The sequence below is a fragment of the Varroa destructor genome, unplaced genomic scaffold (assembly GCF_002443255.2).
Source record: "Varroa destructor unplaced genomic scaffold, Vdes_3.0 BEIS01000002.1, whole genome shotgun sequence".
Lineage (NCBI taxonomy): Eukaryota > Metazoa > Arthropoda > Arachnida > Mesostigmata > Varroidae > Varroa > Varroa destructor.
The window spans coordinates 39,474,399-39,493,873 of record NW_019211455.1 but is presented as its reverse complement, the minus strand read 5'-3'; the positions used below and the strand labels follow the sequence as shown (position 1 = coordinate 39,493,873).

The 19,475-nt window shown below is 38.1% G+C and overlaps 1 protein-coding gene across 1 annotated transcript; it reads left to right on the top strand.

The window, feature by feature from the left end:
• Positions 1 to 2,601: 2,601 nt before the first annotated feature.
• On the top strand, positions 2,602 to 16,031 carry LOC111244202 (uncharacterized). The gene is made up of 3 exons (XM_022791008.2): positions 2,602 to 5,847; positions 13,412 to 13,467; positions 13,686 to 16,031. Exon 1 carries the CDS (start codon positions 4,020 to 4,022, stop codon positions 5,814 to 5,816), a length of 1,797 nt encoding a protein of 598 aa, XP_022646743.1. The 5' UTR covers positions 2,602 to 4,019; the 3' UTR covers positions 5,817 to 5,847; positions 13,412 to 13,467; positions 13,686 to 16,031.
• The last annotated feature ends 3,444 nt before the right edge of the window (positions 16,032 to 19,475 follow it).

The following is a 19,475-nucleotide window of genomic DNA, read 5'->3' as shown; positions in this document are numbered from 1 at the left end:
TTAGTAATAGGATTAATAGGTGTCACTTGAACCGATTTTATTCAGGCACAAACACAAAAAATCATTAGAGATTGAACATTTGATATACTCAGTGAGTCTGGCGGCCTTTGGTTATTTCAAAGCAGGTTATTCTCGTTTCCTGCTCTCGATTGCTTTAGAGACCGAAAAGTCTGCTGTCCCTATCCGTTGTTGATAAAGCCGCAAGTAATCTAATGGTTCTCTAATTGTGTCGTAATCATTATCCGGTGTTTTCTTATATTTCCCACCAATATAAGGTAATGTTTCATTGGTTAACTCTCAGGTTGAAAAGCAACATAACTAAGTCAAATATCAGCTTTTATGGGCTGGAAGAACTATTTAGTGTCACGTTTAAACGAAGGTCGATCGATCGACCTACAGAAATCCGAATATAACTTCAGACTGCCGCCAGAATTGAACTTAATTATTGTGAATCAATGTATTTATCAAACTGGCCGCATTTATACGTGCATATTAAAAAAAAAATAGATATAACGTCAGACAGTTTTGTGATTAGCCTTCCTCTAGTGTACCATCTGATCTGCAGAATATTTATCTCCACTCTCTATAGTTTATACGACCAGTTAAGATGTGGAAGCATATCGTTGGAAAGGAACTCGGCAGTCTTTTCGAATTTTGTTCTATAACTTAAGTTAAAAGTAGTAAAATTGAGTGAACAAGGTCACGAGTTGTAGAGTCGTCGGTGGCAAACGACATGTCTCTTGGTAAAGATAGAGCGGCATCTTGAAAGTATGTCACTCTGCGACGCTCTTTCTGATGATTATAATGAAATATGCAGCTTAACCTCTTATGGACCACACTGTGATAAATTCCCATAGCATTTTCCTTTAGTTCGTTAACGTTTTCGTCGTTGACCGTAAGGAAAACGTTGACCGGAAGGTTATTTTCAATATTACACGTGTTCTTTCTATGGGTACCAGTTTAACACAGTATGTTTCGTTGTTCAATTTGAACGGATCGCAGGACACACTGGCACTTGATTCGGTACTACTGGATTCGATGAACGAATTTAACAGAATTAAAAGGTCGATCGAGTTAAAGCTTACGCCTAAAAATTAAACCCAATGCACAGGGGCGCAATCCATTTGCGCGGTTTTTTCAAAATAATAATTTCAGGTGTACGACATCGAATATATATCTTGTGATCTTTGAACGAACGACACTGATCGATCATGCTCGTCTTCAGGGTATTGTTACATTCAAGTATAAGTTATTCTCTAAATAATTATAATTAGATAATTGTGTAGAATTATTTGCGTTTGTTTTTTGGTTTTTGTAATGTGTGTTTGCGGCAGCTATCAGCAAAATCGTCTGTCGTACTTGAAAAATTTTGCATCATCTATCGTCTTTACCGGCATGACGACCATTCCGTAAATCGAACTTTTTAGCATGCTGTCGAAAAATTGCTATTGATTCAGTTTAGGTATCCATAATATACGTTATTTAACTTCGCCCATATTCTTTCGACCCTCTTTTTTTATTCTTATTGAGTAATCATTGTTCAAAGGAGTAGCTCTCTAGAAAAGGTCTGCTAAGCTTTTTTCGATGTTACATATCTCCGGCCGTCTGCAAACGAATAATTATCTTCCGTATATCTTTAACTATATGGTGACAAATACATTCCACCGTTCTAACAACCTATTTATTTATCATCTGAACACGGTTGTAGGTTTAAAAATTGAAAGCATGTGCGGGCGGATCCTCTTTTTTTTGCTTTCCAGCGGCTCAACCCTTCCACATATAATCCATCTTCCTTTCGACAGTGTTATGCTAGGCTTAGCGAATATAAATATCACAAAATTAGCTAACCTATAATCTGTTGTACTGCGTAAATACGCCGCAGAGGCATGTCGATTCGCGTCGCAAAAGTAATGCGTTTCAGGTTAAATCAAAGGTATTATTGATCATCAATCAATCAGGAAACCTTGAAGGCTGCTAACACACAATCAACCTCATCACCACAGAGCGAAGATTCTTTGAAGATTTACAAATTGGACTAATCCTTTAAGCAGACAACGTTCAGGCGGGGTCTACACGGTTAATTATATTTATGCTTCGACTAGAAAATACTCCGACTTTATCCGCCTAATCCCTGTTGTTCTAAATTCCGTACCTTCGTATGCGAAACTTGCCTTAGGTAGCGAACATGTTTTTTTTCCTCATAAATACCCCCATTCCTGCAGAGTAAGTTGACCAGTTCGCTAAGGGGAACTGCCCTGAATGATTCACGCATTCGTACTTTATACTTAGGAAAAATAAAAGCTAACGCATAATAAAGAACACAAAAGGCCTTTAGACATTAGTAAGTACCGCTGTTGGCTTTTAACCGAACTAAGCTAATATTTTTAATATATCTAGTTACAGGTTGAGCCTGCTTGGGGTCCATCGTTTAATAAGGCGTAAACCTGGTGCCTAGCTCCAATGTACTTAATGATGCTAATCCTCAGTTCTTCAGCATTACTTTTGCTTTTAAATTGAATGGTAAATATTCAATTATTACTGTAACAATGTTTCGATAGTTTTTCCTAAAGCAATTAAAGCGTGAGTATTTTGATTACATACGAACCCATATTGTTCGGGCTCTCCATCCCGCGTTAATCTCTCGTACAACAAACCCAATGAATTTGCCTTTGATGCTCATGCTTAGTACCCTCGATATTTTTACGAACGCAATCACCTGCTGATTAGCTATGAAATTCAGATGAGATATGGCGAGAATTTTTACAGCTTCTTATATCCGAAATGCCTGTCTTTCGGATATTGTACATGAATGCACCGTACTTCATACTTTTTTGGATTGACACGTAATTTGTTCTGTGTTACTGTCCTTAAATTTGATTGTCCTGCTACACGCTGACAGCCATTTAAAGATTTTTTTAGCCAAAAACTCATACGATACCAACGTACTTATTTTCAGAAGCATTTTTCCTTTAAAATTCCGCCTGTGTCTCTCTTGGGTTCTCTCAACCGCGGGACGACCAACACATCATTCATGGTTTTAAACTGCTTGAAAGTGTAATAACGCTTTATTAGTTTTCTTAATAGGTTCTGTTGCTCTGGGTGTCTTAGCAATCAATTCTATGGTTTAGTTTTTCTGAAGCATAAACCTGGTTTACTCAGTGTTTCCTTTTACTAATAAAGGCATTCATTTGCTTGTCAAACCGTTGACACAGCTCAACTCTGCTTTATCTATTATCAGATTGGGTTCAGCCTTGTCATTCGCCCTTTTATCTTGCTTACTTACTTCGACCGTACCAACGCACTTTGTGTATAGACTATCGAAATGACGAAAATCGTTATATATGCTATATGTGGTGACTGTGTTGGCGAAATCCTTTTTCATCAATGGTAACTCTTTAGGGTATTGCGAGGTCGTAGGCGTTCTGCTAGTTACTCCAAGGATCATCCCTAAAGACTTCCCGGGTCGAAGTGATGTGCGGTCTAGCTCAGCTCGATTTGAAGAAGCTGCAACCCCCTTTGCTTGATCTCTTTTTTTTTTCAATCCATACGAGCCTTCGCGTTATCGATGCGATGGAGACGAGCAAACTGCCCAATAGTAGAGTTATAAATGCAAGGAGTGCCAATTATCTCTACCGTATAAGACACCTGTCCAAACTTGCTCTGAGAAGGCTTCGCGCGAATCTGATATAAAAAATAGTTTCCTTCATTGACGCAAATTGTGTAGTTGTATATGCTGTTGACGACATCTGAGGCAGCGACACCTGGCCTCTCTCAGTAAGCCACTGCGTCGACAAATCTGGCTTGGTTATCTAACTCTTACGCCCTCTCTCATTCTCCGAGAAAGCATCGGCAGAACTTTGGACGAAATGGACCTTCGTCAGCTTTATCAGTCAAATTTAGAGTCGACTCCATGTGCATCTATCTGAGGCAAGTGTCGATCCTGTCGACTGTTGCGTGCTTAGCAGTGCAGAAGTTGATTAAGCAAAGTGACATTGTGATTAAGATCAATAATCGGTAACATGGCTGCACGAAAGAGACAAACCTGTTGTGACGCAGGACCAGAGAGAAAAAGGTTCTTTCGCGAAGTCGATGCACTGAGCAAGCTGAAAGGATACGGCGATCTTGCCGAGATGATGCGGAGCCTTCGTGGCCTATCGCGACCTGTTAAGAAGCTCCTAGAGCAGATCAGCTCTGACGAGCTTGATGTTTATTTCAAATGTCATAACCAAGGCCTGAAGCTTTTTGCAACGATATGCCGCTATGGAGATTTTGATGATGTGCGCTATGCTGTGAAAGTGTTACGACTCGACAAACTTCCGCCTGTGAACACGTCGTTATCTGGGACCTTCTATTGTCCTGTTTATTCAGCAATCTGCTCAGATAAACGTAAATTAAGTGTAATTACTTATCTTTTAAAAAGCGGCTGCACAGTGTCGAAGTGGGCATTTCTCGGTTGGACCCAGCTTTCATGTGACAAAACAGAGCTGCGTGACTTGCTACAACTGCTTGTAGAATTCGGCCGACATAAAATGCCATCAACTTCAGATCTTCTCAATTCAGCAACCAGTCAACATATTGATATTTTAAATGAATTTGTCCAATTTACCCTCGATGACATGCGTAAAGTAGCATATCGAGGCATCATTAATGCGGTGGATCAAATGAGCGCGAGGTATCCGGCAGAAACAGAGAAAGACCGCAATCAGCTTGCAGACATTTTTGAGTTATGTGAGGTATCACGTCACTTTCATTCGTCTTCAGGTTCATTCAAGGAATTGACATATTTTCGAAAATCCCTGTTATTTAGGCAAGGGCCTAAGGAGAAGAAGAAGCGCATCTACTTCGGTCAATGGAGATTGTTCGAATCTATTGAAGACATCGAGCGCTTAGAAAAGCAGTTAGGTGAAGAGGATTACCTGGAGACCAATTGGCAGATTCTAGTTACCTGTTTCCGGCTTGGATGGCTACCACGTGATATGTACTTTCGTTTCTTTCAGAGGTCACGTATTGACAAGCTAAAGGAACTGGCTGACATAAAGTCATTTATGCTATGCCCTGACATTGATTTATCGCATACTTTCGCACAGCACCTGAGCCAAATAATTCATTTTCTCAGATTTTTCGAGAATTATTGCTTTTTTATCCTCAATAGGACCCCACGGCATCGACTAAGTGTTTTGTCCGATCTCTACAGCTGTTATATGGCATTTAACATCATCTACGTGGGAGCGGCCGTTTTCGCTCAAAGAACGTGTCGGCAACGTGTTCTTCGGTACTTTCAAAATCTAGTGTTACTGATGGACACTAGCAATTTAGACGAACAGCTGTACGAGATAAAAAAATGGCGTGACGAAAGTCTCTTCGTTCTGGCTGTCTTATATGATCCTGCATTGCCAAATGAACTAATCGAAGAGTTAATGTTACAGCTACTACAGCGAGGCGCTAGCATAAACTGGTTACCTGGCCAGGTAGTGAGCGCGTTTTTTCTCATATTGAAAGACTCTTGCGTATCGGTCAGTCTTCGCGAAGAGCTAATCGCTCGAACATGTTGTCGAATGGAAACAAGTTTAGAGAGGCTTGTAGTACATAAAATCAACGTTCCACATTTAAAGGTCTTTCGTCTTCGTTGTCTTGCGGCCGCAACGTGCCGTCAACTTTTCAGTGAAGACGTTCTCAAGCGGGATCTGCCGGCATCGCTAGTGCCAATTATCTACCACCACCCGGTCAGAAGCCACTTCAACGAAAGTTGGTCTCGAAGAGCCCTTCTAGAAAAAGTAGCCCGCCAAAACTTCAACGTCGAACACCTAGATGTTTAAGCAACGAAAGTCTTTCGCCGGTGGTCCACTAGTCAGTATGCTGAACACATATTTATGCACATATAAAGCACATAAAACTTTTGTAAATAATACACTCAGGCGTATTTGAAGAGAATAGCCATCCGTTCCATTTGTATTTACACATTATGTTTGTTTCGGATACTTCCTACATTCCCAGTACCACAGAACTTCTTGGCGGGGGTAACGGCGGTACAATATTTGTGAAATAATTCTTGGCAACAATCGAAAATTGAATACTGGGAACGAGAGATTAATAATCATAGTTTAAGATAGGCTAAGCTCAATTTTCATAAGTAACCATAAAACAACACACGGTTCGTTTTTCTTACTTGAATCGTATCTGATCATATAATAATAACGATCAGAAAACCGAGATATTTTTTTTCACAGTTACTCTCATTCATTTAGTAATCACTGCTACAATGCTACTCTAGTAATATGTTTATTTATTATATTACTATAAATGCGAAAAGTCACTGTATAATTGCTCGTTATCGATCCACTTTCCCACTCTCATACCGTTCTTTGTCTGAAAGTGAAGTTCTGCCGTCGACCCTAAAAGCTTCCTTCTCAGATCTCTCCTAAATTTTTTGAGACCTTTTTTGTCCCGAATTTCTCTATTTATACACCTTGCACTTGTGTTGGAAGTCTGCAGCGCCTTGCTATTAAGCTATTAGTAAATATCTAATGGAGTACGAATCAGGTACCCTAGGCAAGCGCTTTGTTTCGCTGTCAGGCTCTGTCGCTACGTCTATCTAAATGTCGATCTGGCACCTCAAGCATCGGAGGCTTATAGGCTATTTAGTTACCGCGGAGGCAGCCTATCTGAAACCTCGCCATCGGAAAACATCGTTAATTAGGTTAAGTTCGCATAATATTAAAATGACGAATTCGTTGCAACTTACACACATAGGGCTGGCCTACGTTTGAAGCTACGCGCGCTGAGAGAGGGCAACAGCCCAAAACAATACATTAGTAAACGTAAAACTCTTGTAGCATTTTTCATTTAGTAGCCGAGTTTGCTGTCACTCGCTTGATAGCATCCAGCTTACTCAAGCTCCCAACGCACCGATAGGTATATCCTCCGAGTATAAAACTAATTCTAATTACAACAGATGGAAGACAGGGCAACCATGTTGTGGCATAGTGTCAGCTGATAGCTACTTAATTCTGAAGTAACGCTCAGCTGAAAACCGCCAGACAGCGTTAAAGTAACCACATCTTGAGGACGCTGGCAGGCCGTGAACGAGGAGGAAAAACATTCGATGACCACATACTAAGAAATATACTCTGATAGAGATGCCCAATATGAAGCTCCGCGCTGCTAGTATTAGTAACACGAATTCTAGGTAATTTGTACGCACGTGACCTTCAAAGACAGTTTCGATTAATATTGCTTACTTGCCACTGGGCACCGTAAGGGCAATGCCTATTTCATGTGAGTCGAGTGTGGAACCTAGCCCTGGCGGTTGAACGATTATAATATAAGTAAATAAACTCAGCTGAAGCTATTGATTCAGATAAGATTATAAAAATAACTGTCTATACAAATATTCATTGCACATACATATACATTAGGTTAGTATATAGGTGTTAGCAATAGTTTCACCTAACAATAAAGACGTAGTTTCTTTTTACTTGAATTCTAGTATCAAGTTCATTTATTGGGTATCGCTGTCACCCTCTATGGTTTTTTATGACTTAATCAATTTATTTATTCCGTCTCATCAGAAATTTACAGGTTTGATGTTAAAAAACTTAAAGCCATGGTCGATGTCGTCTGTTCTGTTATATAATTTCGATCACCCAACGCCTCTAGAAGATATGGGGATTTCTGTTGACTATGTTGTTTTTATATAGCTCCTTCAGTTACACTAAACGCAAATCGCCGTTTTTCTCTAAGATCTAATTTCTCTAACTCAGTCTTATTTCCCTGCTTTACGTCGACGTTTCGTTCCCGACGACAATTTTACATAGTAACCTGCCTATATAGCTGCGTGTTGCTCGATGCCGGGCGAAATGCTAAAAGGCAATGGGAAGTTGTGTGTGTTTGTGCTGCCTTCACTTACTTCAAGAGGCGACTGATAGTAGTAGTAATCGTCTTACTTACGTTTTTTTACTTTGCTTAAAACGACAATGAAATTTACGTTGTACTCAGGGGAAGGAGATCTTTTCCGAATGATTTCGAACCAATGTAATGGAGCGTTTGTCTAGGCTGCTAACCGATAGCACCTCTTTGGCTTTTATCAAGGGAAGCTTACCCTTATATGACCTCTACAGCGAATTATTGGCAGCATCTATTCTTCCATGTTTAATACATATACTATTGCATAATGCTCTCTGTTTTTGTCTGCGTACTCAAGAGTAAGATGTGTGTTACATTTTATGGAACCTATTTTTTTTTTCTAAATACATACCACTCTCGCCACCTACAGTTACAGAAGAAGAACAAAATGATTATCCGAAAGATATCTTTTAAACATAGAACTTTAGATGACCTGTTTTAAGGTTGAGACTTTTAATTAACTTTACCGTATGAACATACACTCGCCTTAATATGCATCGTAAAATATTTGATATTACCACCTTGCCCATAGCTTCGCGTTACCAGACACAAAAGGAAGCCGTGTGAAAACAGATAAAGGTCGATGACATAAAGGAATGACAATAGTCACATCAGTTGCGTGTGACATTTTCATGAAAACGACAAATCATTATTCTTCCTTACCTCCATTTGCTTCTATTTTCGTTTACTTCATTGCATTTGAAACGCTTACTGGCAGTTCCCGTTTGGCCATGTGGCGAGCTGGCTCAAATACGTTGTTTGTGGCTAGGAAATTTGCATTCCTGACCATTGCAACAGGGTGTTCCAAATAATAATGAGGCTATAAATCAAACACAGGAAATGTGTTCTTTACCCAATTAAGTGTGTACCTAATATGCGGTTGGAGGTATATGCCCAAATCAGCCTGTAAGATATCCCTAATTTAAATTTTCAGTAGGCGAGCGTAGCGGCAGTAAGTGTTTTTTTTTCTGGCTTTGTAAAATATGCAGCCTATCACCTTGCCAATAATGATGACGGTATTAATAGCAATTTACGCTCTTTATAATACCTAGAATACAATTGATGTTTTTTCAATTATGAAATACTAATGTTTAAACTATTAGCGGCGTCGTTATGAATATAGTTGATTTATATGGAAAATATGCTTCAATGCAGAAATTTAAGAGATAAGTACTTACTCTACAATGTATTGCACTTAGCTTGTTTGAAAATTTACAATAATTATAATAATAATATTAATGTACAGTGCTGTTCAAGGTTTTTTTGTTGTTTTGGGCATCTCTCTCTCTCTGTCTGTCTGTCTGTCTCGTTTTCGCCCTCTTTTTCTCTCAGTGCCGATATTGTATTTTAAGATCTGCTAGAAATCTGTATAAGCTTTTATCTGGTCAATCCCCCCTTTCAATTTTCGTCTTTGTCAGAAACTATTTCGATGTTGTTTTCGTGTTCCTTTTAATTTCTGAAAGGGTACAGGCAATCGGCACATGGCGACAAGTCACAAATGCTATTTTTTGGTTTAGAATTCGTTAAATATTTGTTTGATCGTCGTTTGCTTCTACTATTTTCAGTTTCCGATAAACACCACGCAGCTATTTAATAGCGAGTTTGCATGTAAATAAGTACTTCATCTTGGAATTGCTGAACTTCGTGATGACCTTTTTTAGATACCAATAAATTATATAATCACTGTCACATAATGAGAACATTGATTTAGGCTAGGTAACGTGTGGCCAGCGTTAACACGTATAGCAATGGTAAGTCATACATATATATGCAGTTGGTAGCTGAGAAGCGTCCGCTTACGTCCTTTGCACAAAATATCAACCTTAGATATAGAAATATAACATATATAACGTTCCGATTCGGATTTTGGAACAGGTACTATCGGTTGACTTCTCGCCATCCTTACTTTGAAATGCCCACACGAAATATCTTATCTTTGCTCAGCTCATCGAGGCCAGCCAACCGCCTTTTGTACATCGATGAAATTCCCTTACATAAATTGTGTAAGATACTGTTAAACTTTAATTTTTCATCAAGCATTTTTATTTGAAAAACCATATTCAACTGTAGGAGCGTATGATATATTTTGAGCCAGCTCATCGCGTATTCCCGTCTAGTGCCTGGAATAACTTTTTTCAAACATATTCTCGGTTAAATATTTTGATGATATTTTATCAGGAGAGCACGTTCTCTAAAAAAAGATATATGTCAAAATGTAGCCTACCACAGCCCCTATGACCTTCGATGGACGCCGATAAGGGCATTTTGCATAGAAACTCTATAAAAAAAACCTGACACTGAGAAAGCACGACCCTGATGACTTTCAAGTAACTACTTTAGACGCCGTAAGTTATTCGAGACTTGAAGACTAAATCTTATCGAATTAACAGCTTCATTGATATCGTAAAATGTATGTTGCTAACACATAATTTTAGTTCTTTCTTGATAAAAAAAACAACTGTTTTAATAATATTGCTTTCAGAAATAGGCAAATGGTCATTTTAACCGGCGGTCTACGACATTGTTACTGCGAACTGCGTACAAAAGGACCTAATTTATTTTTCTGAGCTATAGCATAAACAAATTTGGCATTGACGTCTGTTTCGGTAGTATTCTATTAATATATACAGTCACTCAGAACTTCTTTGGAGTTAGTTAAAGCGCGCTTCATTTCACACTTTTGTCCTCTGTGACAAGTGAATTTCACCAAACAGCTAGAATAAGAAATTATATTGTACTCATACCTACGTGAAGACCAAAAACGAATCCTATGACGAACGGCTAAGCGGTTCCGCATGTTTAAAAGCTATAATCGCTATTTTCGGCATCTGTCAAAATATATCATAAGCTGTTTTAAAAGACCCCTGATACCTGTAGTGCTACATGATCCTGGCAGAATTTAGAGAAAGTCTTTTTGATTCGTTGTCTAAGATTTTGGAAACGGAACGTGAATAATATTTCACGATCTGGTAATTGTTCTGAGTGTATCTGAGAGTTTGGAACGCTAGTGAAAAAGCCATACTGGTATTTAGCAGTCGACCCATGTCACGAATATATTTTTCCCCATAACCTATTATAGAGGAACCACAAGGCCCAAAAAGTACATCTGTGACTATTATGGTCTGCAACTGCGTCCGCTAATATTAAATATTCTTTAGATATGTGCCTAAACGTCACATGTACGTTGACTAGAGAAAACTATATACTTTTACTGCCCTAAATTGGGCTGAAATACAATAACTTTCGTAGCAACCAAGTGCAGCTGAATAGTCAGCTCTGTTTCCGCCCTTTTCAGGGCATTATCAGACGTCGAATCACTACAGATAGATGCGTAGGAACACTGGGTGGAATAAGAAGAAGAAATTATTTCCGTCAGGAACGTGGGTTCGACATGTGAAGAACTATCGCAAAAAACTAAACAACAAGAGACGAATTCAATAACATAGTTTTTCAACACAGTTACTCGACATATATGAGCTGAGCTCGGGACTGAAAGTCATCTATTTTTGGCTGTCCTTGATAGATGTGCTTGTTTTTTTTTTTAACTAAGCTTTAATTTACTATTTAACTGCTACTGTGTATCCACAACAGACTTGTATGATGGAGCCGTGAAATTTATGAAAATGAATCAGGTGTTCACAGCTACAAATGTTAGTAATGTTCTAAAAAAAGCCTTCAAGTGAATAAAACAATTCGAGATCGTTAGTGTTTCCTGTTTGTGGTTAGAGACTGGAAATCGAAAACAATTCCCGCCCAAATAGAGCCGATCTAAATGTTTTTCGACAACTAGTTCGGATCATGTCATTCCATGTATAAGTCATCTGACTACTACATGGAGTGACTACATATAGAAGCACAGCAAAAGCAATCAGAATAATAGTGAACATTATGCGCCCCTTGATATCGTGTACGTAGTTCACTTTTCTTTCACATATGAGGATGCTTTCACATAAAATCCGGCAACTAGTCACCTAAAGACACGATTTAAGCTCGAAGACGTGATTTAATGTAACATCACGTGCTTCAGCTTTCTCTCAGCGAATCGTGTGCCGCTCAGACACAGTAGCTACAGTAACAACCAGGCTCGGGTCTTTTTGATGTGGCCGCTAGCGGTTTCACGAATGCGTGTATTTGTGATCGATACTTGTTCCTAAGACGCAAACGAACTTGCATCCATGACGGAAAGAAATCTGAGCCATCTTTAACTATCATCTAACTTCTTCACGCTACAATAAACCTAACCTAACCTAACCTAACCTAACAGCTAACCTAACCTAAGAGCTAACCTAACCTAACCTAACAGCTAACCTAACCTAACCTAACCTAACAGCTAACCTAACCTAACAGCTAACCTAACCTAATCTAACCTAACAGCTAACCTAACCTAACAGCTAACCTAACCTAACCTAACCTAACAGCTAACCTAACCTAGAAGGTCTTCAATGGTGTTCAGATTGAAATACTTTGAAAATTAGTTAATATGGCTCAAAAAAACGCTTCTAACAATCTTAGACGATTTGTCACAGAGACGCCGATCACGTTTGTGTTACCTTAAAAGCCCGTTTACATCATGAACAAACTTTGGAAATAGCCACCAGTACGCTGCCACAGTGCGTCGTATCGATAAATGTGAGGATGCCTATCTACGAAATGTTCAAGCCTCGAAAAATTAAAGAACAAGTAATCTTTACTCAATTACACATTGCATGTAATTGAATGTGCCAAATGTTGTCCGCGCCAAAAATAAATGTTGCAGGAAATATTAACAATAATTATTATTACTTTACTGTGTTATTATTTATTTTAGTAGTGTTTTACCAACTCGTACTATTCACATTTTCTCTATCTAGTGGAATTTCAATCCAAGTGTATATTATTGATTCGAAGTATTTTTTTTCTCTGTTCACTTCGTTACCTTTCACGCTCATTGTTAATCAGAGCCACAGGTGCCATTTTTAAACGTACGTTGATAAATCATTTTCTGATCTAAATGAACATCTGCGGAACAGCCATCGCTACTATTCATCAATAAGAGGTGCTCTGTTGTCATTAGTGCGTTCACTGAGATTCCTGAATGCTAATCAACATGCACTGACCCAGCAGGCCAAATCTTCACTGAGCATCTCGATGCATATACAACTATTCATACTGTGCCCTAATGCAATAGACAACCAACAACGGATGAGGGTAACCAAAGTTAAGTAAGGAGCCACGATATAGTCGGATGTGGGTAAATAATAAAACAAATGGCAAATACAAAATGGCAATTTTCAACTGAAACATTCGTTGTATTTAACTTGTATGATTTACTTTCACAGTATGTAAATATATGCTGAATACTACGTAGGCAGACTCTGTCTATCTGAGCCGTTCGCATATTGCATTTTACCAAACAAAAAAGAAGTTAGCTTTCCTAATGCGAATTTTGTTTTTCTAGATCAAATATACTGAGACATCGAAAAAGGGCTGGCAGCTCCTCTGGCTAAATGGCTTGAGTGTATTGTTTCAGATCATATGAGTCGCGTCGGCATTAGCGTCATTTGAAGACTGCTTTCGCATTAACAGGTGAGCTAAAATTATTAGAATGACTTAAGGTGAAGCGCCTTGAAGATATGTGAAAAAAAAATCGCTATATTTACAGATTTATTACAATAATGGTTGTTCAGGCCTATAGAAACTATTGTGCTGGTTATGGTCCAGAAGTATTACCGGCAGGAACGGCCCAAACATAATTCTGTTTGCTTTCATTCTGGAAGTTTCAATGCTAACGATGCTGTTTACAGTTGCTGATCAAGTAAAGAAAAAGTTGCAAGAACTGAACAAGACGATCACATGAGTAGCCATGAGATGGATAAGGGACAAAGCATCGACAACCAACGATTCTTACGCGATCTAAAGAAGCCGGCTACAAAAATAAGGTCGGTGTTTGGCTGCCAGGCCGACTAGCGTAAAACCGACCGTATCTTCGTCTGCACAGTTCTACAAAGACGTAACCAAATCAAGACTAGTTTGACTACCGATGATGAAAAAGAGGTCACATAAAAGAAAATTAAAAATATATGCTCCACAATCTGCGATCAAGCCCAACCTGACGTTAAAGAAGGTGATGCTATATGTTTCGTGACACTGGGAAAGAATTGTGCAGTTTGAGCTATTGCCGTCAAGCAAAACGATTAATTAGGACTTTTACTGCCAACAACTAAAAAAATCACAAGTTGTTAGAAAAACTGACGGAATCAACCGGAACTACTGAAAAGGCGTTCGCTTCGACTGATGCCAAACCACATAGAACTATCTGGCAAAAATGTTGAGTCTTTGGATGAGAAATTTTTTATATCCGATATATATATTAAATAAACGAGTGCAAAGGTCGCTAGTCACAATTTTTGCTCAACCACAGAACTATTAGAGTAATGGGGTTATGAGCCTGCCTGAGAAATATATCAAAACGCCATCGATCAAAAAGGCCCATATTTAGTAATATTACTTTAAAATATTAGTTTTAAAAACGGTCAGTGCTTTTTTTATAACCCAATAATATTATAATAGATATCCCTCCAAGTGAATAATAAAAAATAAAACGCTAGCAATTAAATAGAATTGAGAATAATACGATAGAGTCTGTGGAGATCGGTTAAATTATGCTTGTTGACCCACCCATTAAACCTGTAGGTGTATAGGCGTGAGAGAAAAGATTACTGTGTTCGCTCTATTTATGGTACATTATTTAAGGAGAGTTGTTTTTACGGATGAATTTGTTCGTTTAGGGCAACTAATCTTTAAAGCAGTCAAATTTTTAACAACAACTAAGGTTGTCTGATTTGTCTCGGCAGTCAAAGCTTACACTGATGCTGCAGTAATAAAGTATTGCCACTAAACCTAAGAATACTTGGTGAGGTCGTCAAGGCACACGGCTCGTTTCGTGGTAATAGAGGACGCTAGCTGCCTGACATACTACTTCAGTGGGGCAGTTTGCCATCAAGCCAGCTGATGTGAGACTCCGAATATTTATCTAGACCAACATCCTTCGAAAACTCACGTGTACGGACGTGCGTGAACGTTAACAGAAAATAATGTTCTCTGCAAAAGAATCTGTGTTGAATCTGGGATTTTCAAAATAAACCACTGGGTTTTGTCTGTCATGCAAATTTCGTTAAATTGTCTGAGTACACATACCTATAGATGGTATTAAACGCCCATCCGTGTGGGCCGTTTCCGTTTTTGAATATATGACTGTCGCCCTATGTTCAAGCCCTAGATTTTATTCTGTATGATACTTGATACTTCTCTTTATTCACACACGTCGAGTAAACTATGCCATTGACAAGGCCTAAACCGGCGACCGCTGGCTTCTCTAGTAAGAGGTTTAGCCTTCCGGGCCTTAGAGTCGATATCCTTTTTCTTTGCTATACGTCCCTATAACTGATCGATATAGACTCCGTTGCTATATCAAGTGACAGTTTCATCATCTGCATTTGTTTAACTTTGTTTTTTTTTACTACCGTTAAATGATTAATTATATTGTTCATCTAATAATAACAATAATAATAATCTTAGAAATTAGTGTTTACTAGTCACTACTACATCGTCCTCGCTCGAAAAGGTCGTCGTTTTTAGTCGTTATCATTATATGGATTATTATTATGTAGACTCGGCCTTTTGCGAATTTGAACGAGGTGGTCAGGTAAGAGACTCACATAATCCTATGCAAGCCTTAATTCACGTTGCACATTGCCGTAAACTACGTTGTCGGATAGTTGTAGAACTTCAACACGGCAACCCTTAGAAAAGAGATACTATATTAGTAATTTAGAATGCGCTCGAATAGAACTTGGTTTTTGTTGTGTAGAACTTCCAAAAACGTGAAATCCGTTAAAAAAAGATATAGTCGAATTTTTATCCCAAGAACAACACAAACATGCTCTAATTATGAAGCTACCGAACCTTAGTTAGAAACAGGTGAAAAAAAACAGGTAGAATTACCTGTTCCATAGGCTACCGGTAGGAAGCGTAGGTATTCGAAAATACTTCAATCAAAAGGTTAGGGGGTCATTAACGTATTCACGGTGCACATCTAGTAATAGGTGTAGATCCATGGACATTTAGTTAGTTGTGTCCAGTGTAACTTGTATATATTTACAAACGCTTTTTGCAAACTTTTTTTTTGCTTTATGAAAAAAATAAACTTCTAAGGCAATAAACAACATGAGACTTTTTTTTCGGGGTTATCCCTTCTTTCATATCAATAAGAGTATCCAACGATAAATTGGTAAGTCCACATTATTTCAGAATAAATAAATGAGATATCGATTTAAGTGTGCTAGCAGAAGCTGCTTGGTCTAGTTTACGTTTTTTGAAAACGACGCTATTGACCATTTTAGAAAACCTTTTTTTCGGGTATTTTAAAATAGATTTGCCTAGTTAGCAACGAGATTATTATGGAAGAAATAAAAGTGTAACAATAAATTGCTATTCTGTTACTACTATGTTATACATATTAACGTATTAGAAAACAATATATTATAATATTTCCCTTTCGAGAAGTCGATAAGTTAAGGCAGCCGAGCTAAGATAGGTAACGCTGTCCTATATAAGGTGAGTAATTCTGACAGCCGCACTTCAATAAACGGAGAATAAATGGTCATCGCGTTACTGAAAGCTTAAACGCAACACTAACTTCACTATTAATGGCATACATTGTTTATTTCTCAAAAGAAGGTAAATGGCATATAGCGTCTCGATAATACGAAGGCCATTTGTTTACGGGCTGTTTTTCAATACCCGGTTTACCGAATGCACTGTGTTAACGTTGAGGTATTTCTGTCAAGTAGTAGTTTATTAGCAGAAGCCCCTCAAATGTCTCCACGTTTTCGTTGTTGCTAACTGCTTTCGTGAGAGACTGAAGTGAATAAAATGAAGGTACTTAATTTGTGTAGCTATGCAGATTTTTTAATCGTATTAATTGTACAAAAGTTTGGCGATTTTATTTATTAAAAAGAGTTCACTTCATACGATGTTAATTTTTGAATAGACACGTACACTACTTTTTGAGAAAGACTTGAAACGTGCATTTGCAAATGTCTCAAGGAGCTTTTACCGCTATCATGAGAAAAGCTTTCTGATGAATATTGGCTGTATAATGTAAGAATCTGGAGAAGAAATAATCAATTATTCATACGCAGGGAAATTCAACTACAATTGCTTAAATTGTGCAAAAAAAAACAAATCATCAAACAAATCAATCTTCATGTACTATGCGGTCCGTTTTTTAATAGATGCAAATGGTTGACCCCAGGAAAAAGGGAGGCTCTTATACTGGTTACTGTTTATAGTTATGGAACATTCTTACTTACACCCATCTATCAATTATTTTTGAGTATGTTTTCGCTAAATATTTTGAATCTTACGTCTAACATTCTGCTTTGACACATAACAGTTTTATAATTCTCGGTATATGGACTCACTATGTACCCTATTTAAAAAGACTATCCGGCAAGGTTACGGGGGCTAGGATATAATGTAAATACATGTTTATATATATTTGTAGTCATGTGCTATCGCTACAAACGAAAATAGTGCATCTTCAAAACGCTACCTTTGGTATTTCTATACTCTAGATGGATATTTGGATAAAACTTTACACTCAGTGTAAGATAAAACGTGTCTCAGAAAACGTCATGCTTAAGGTTGTTTTAGTTGGCCACTACATTAATATGTATTTTAGAGCAAAGAATGGAAATATATTGTACGGAAGGTTACTCTTCAAACCATTGGGATTTGTATATACTAATACACAGATTCTCTAAACGTTCTGTAAATGAGCATTTCAACTTAGGGATAAGTTTAAATGCTCATTTAGGCAAGCAGAATCGATCACAATTTACATCAAGTACACACAACCGATACAAATTGACTATTGAGTATCTTCAAAGTGATAATTTCTTTGTAAAAGGGTAATCTGCTCAACGCATCCATTCCTAATAGCACATCTTCTTTCCTGTCTACTGTAGAAATGCTAAGGATTAGAAAATTCACTTATTATTAAACATACCTACCAAATAAACAGACATCACCCATTAGCAAATGATAGAGGACCGCCAATTTATTTCACTTCGACTTCTACAAGTCGAATTGTAACATCAAAAACGCGTATATCACTTTTGTCAAAAGTAAAAACGTGTTCTTTATAAACTCTACTGCACAGCGATTATGACTGCATGTACTTCAATCTTAAAGGGCATCAATGTATATACGCCTACTGGGCTTACTTAGATCGCCTTTCATGCAGCCCCCTCAGTTATTGCAATAACAGCTCTCTCAACCATTTGCCATAGCAGCTCACTATTCGCCTAGAAAGCTCTCATGAAATATCAATTATACACTTATAATTTATGATCATTTATCAAATCAGCAAACGCTTTCATCAAACACGTGCACCTTGAACATTATAGGCCTTAAGTAAGCATTTTTAAAAGCATACCTTTTTCATCCTGCTATAGTAAAGACTTAGATACTGCGACCACAAGTAATACAGTAAGGTCACCAATAAGTGCATGTGCAGCTAAGTCAGTCCGAACGGGCCAGTTCAGGAAACACACGATATCGATTTAACACGCCTCAGCATGCTTGCCGTAAGTGTATTTCTGAGCTACACTCTCATTTGTTCTTCACACCAAAGCGAAAATCTTACACCGTATTTCTATATACAAAAACGACATCTCAGACTATCATATATGCTTGCAAAATCGTTATAAGCTCAGTTGATACTGGCTTAGTTTTTGGGCTTATCAGCGCTCCTTCCCAACTACGAGCCGATCAAGCAATCTTAAAGCCGACTCATCTTGGCCATTCATGTAATAGTTGGGATTTTCGTTATGTTATTAGATAGGATTCAAAGGCGTCGATTAGGTTTTCTAGATTGTATTGTCTAAGCCGTCACTATGGTTACGGTCACCTTAGCGTCGACATTCTCCGCACGTAGTGGTTCACTAACAAAGTGTTGAACTGCTTTCAATATAAAATTAAAATGGTTCACACGGACTCGTATACCAATTACATATTTTTGGGTGATCTTCAATACTTGCTCAAGTTTACTGTTGATGCTCTCATTCACTTTATCGCCATTTTAGTTATGGACATCAAGCTGACGTTCTACCATTCTATCAAAACTAGGCTCGTGATCTGAAGGAATAGATAACGAGAGGTCGCAAATTGGTTCTATTAATATTCCGCCATATATAATTAGGCCGTATTTACCTTCACTTGCGTCGGCGCTACTATAATTTACGGTACTGTAATCATCACTGGTATATGATCATGGTGTGCCATCCAAGTCTGAATTATTGTACTAGGGTTCTGTGTTTGCAATCTGTCCCCATAATTCTTACTGAAGGCCCGAACTGATTCGCACTCGTGATTTGTCCTCACTCAGCTAAACTCTTTGTACACTGCATCGCGTGTCTACTCAAGTCTCTGTTCCGCAAAGCAATGATATGAAGAAGCTGTTTTATCGTTCCATCCACTTTTGATTATTTTAAAGTGGCGCCTTTCAACTGCATCCTTCGTTGTACTTA

Excerpts from the sequence above, each read along its gene's own strand:
- LOC111244202 (XM_022791008.2), top strand. The coding sequence starts at position 4,020 with ATGGCTGCACGAAAGAGACAAACCTGTTGTGACGCAGGACCAGAGAGA.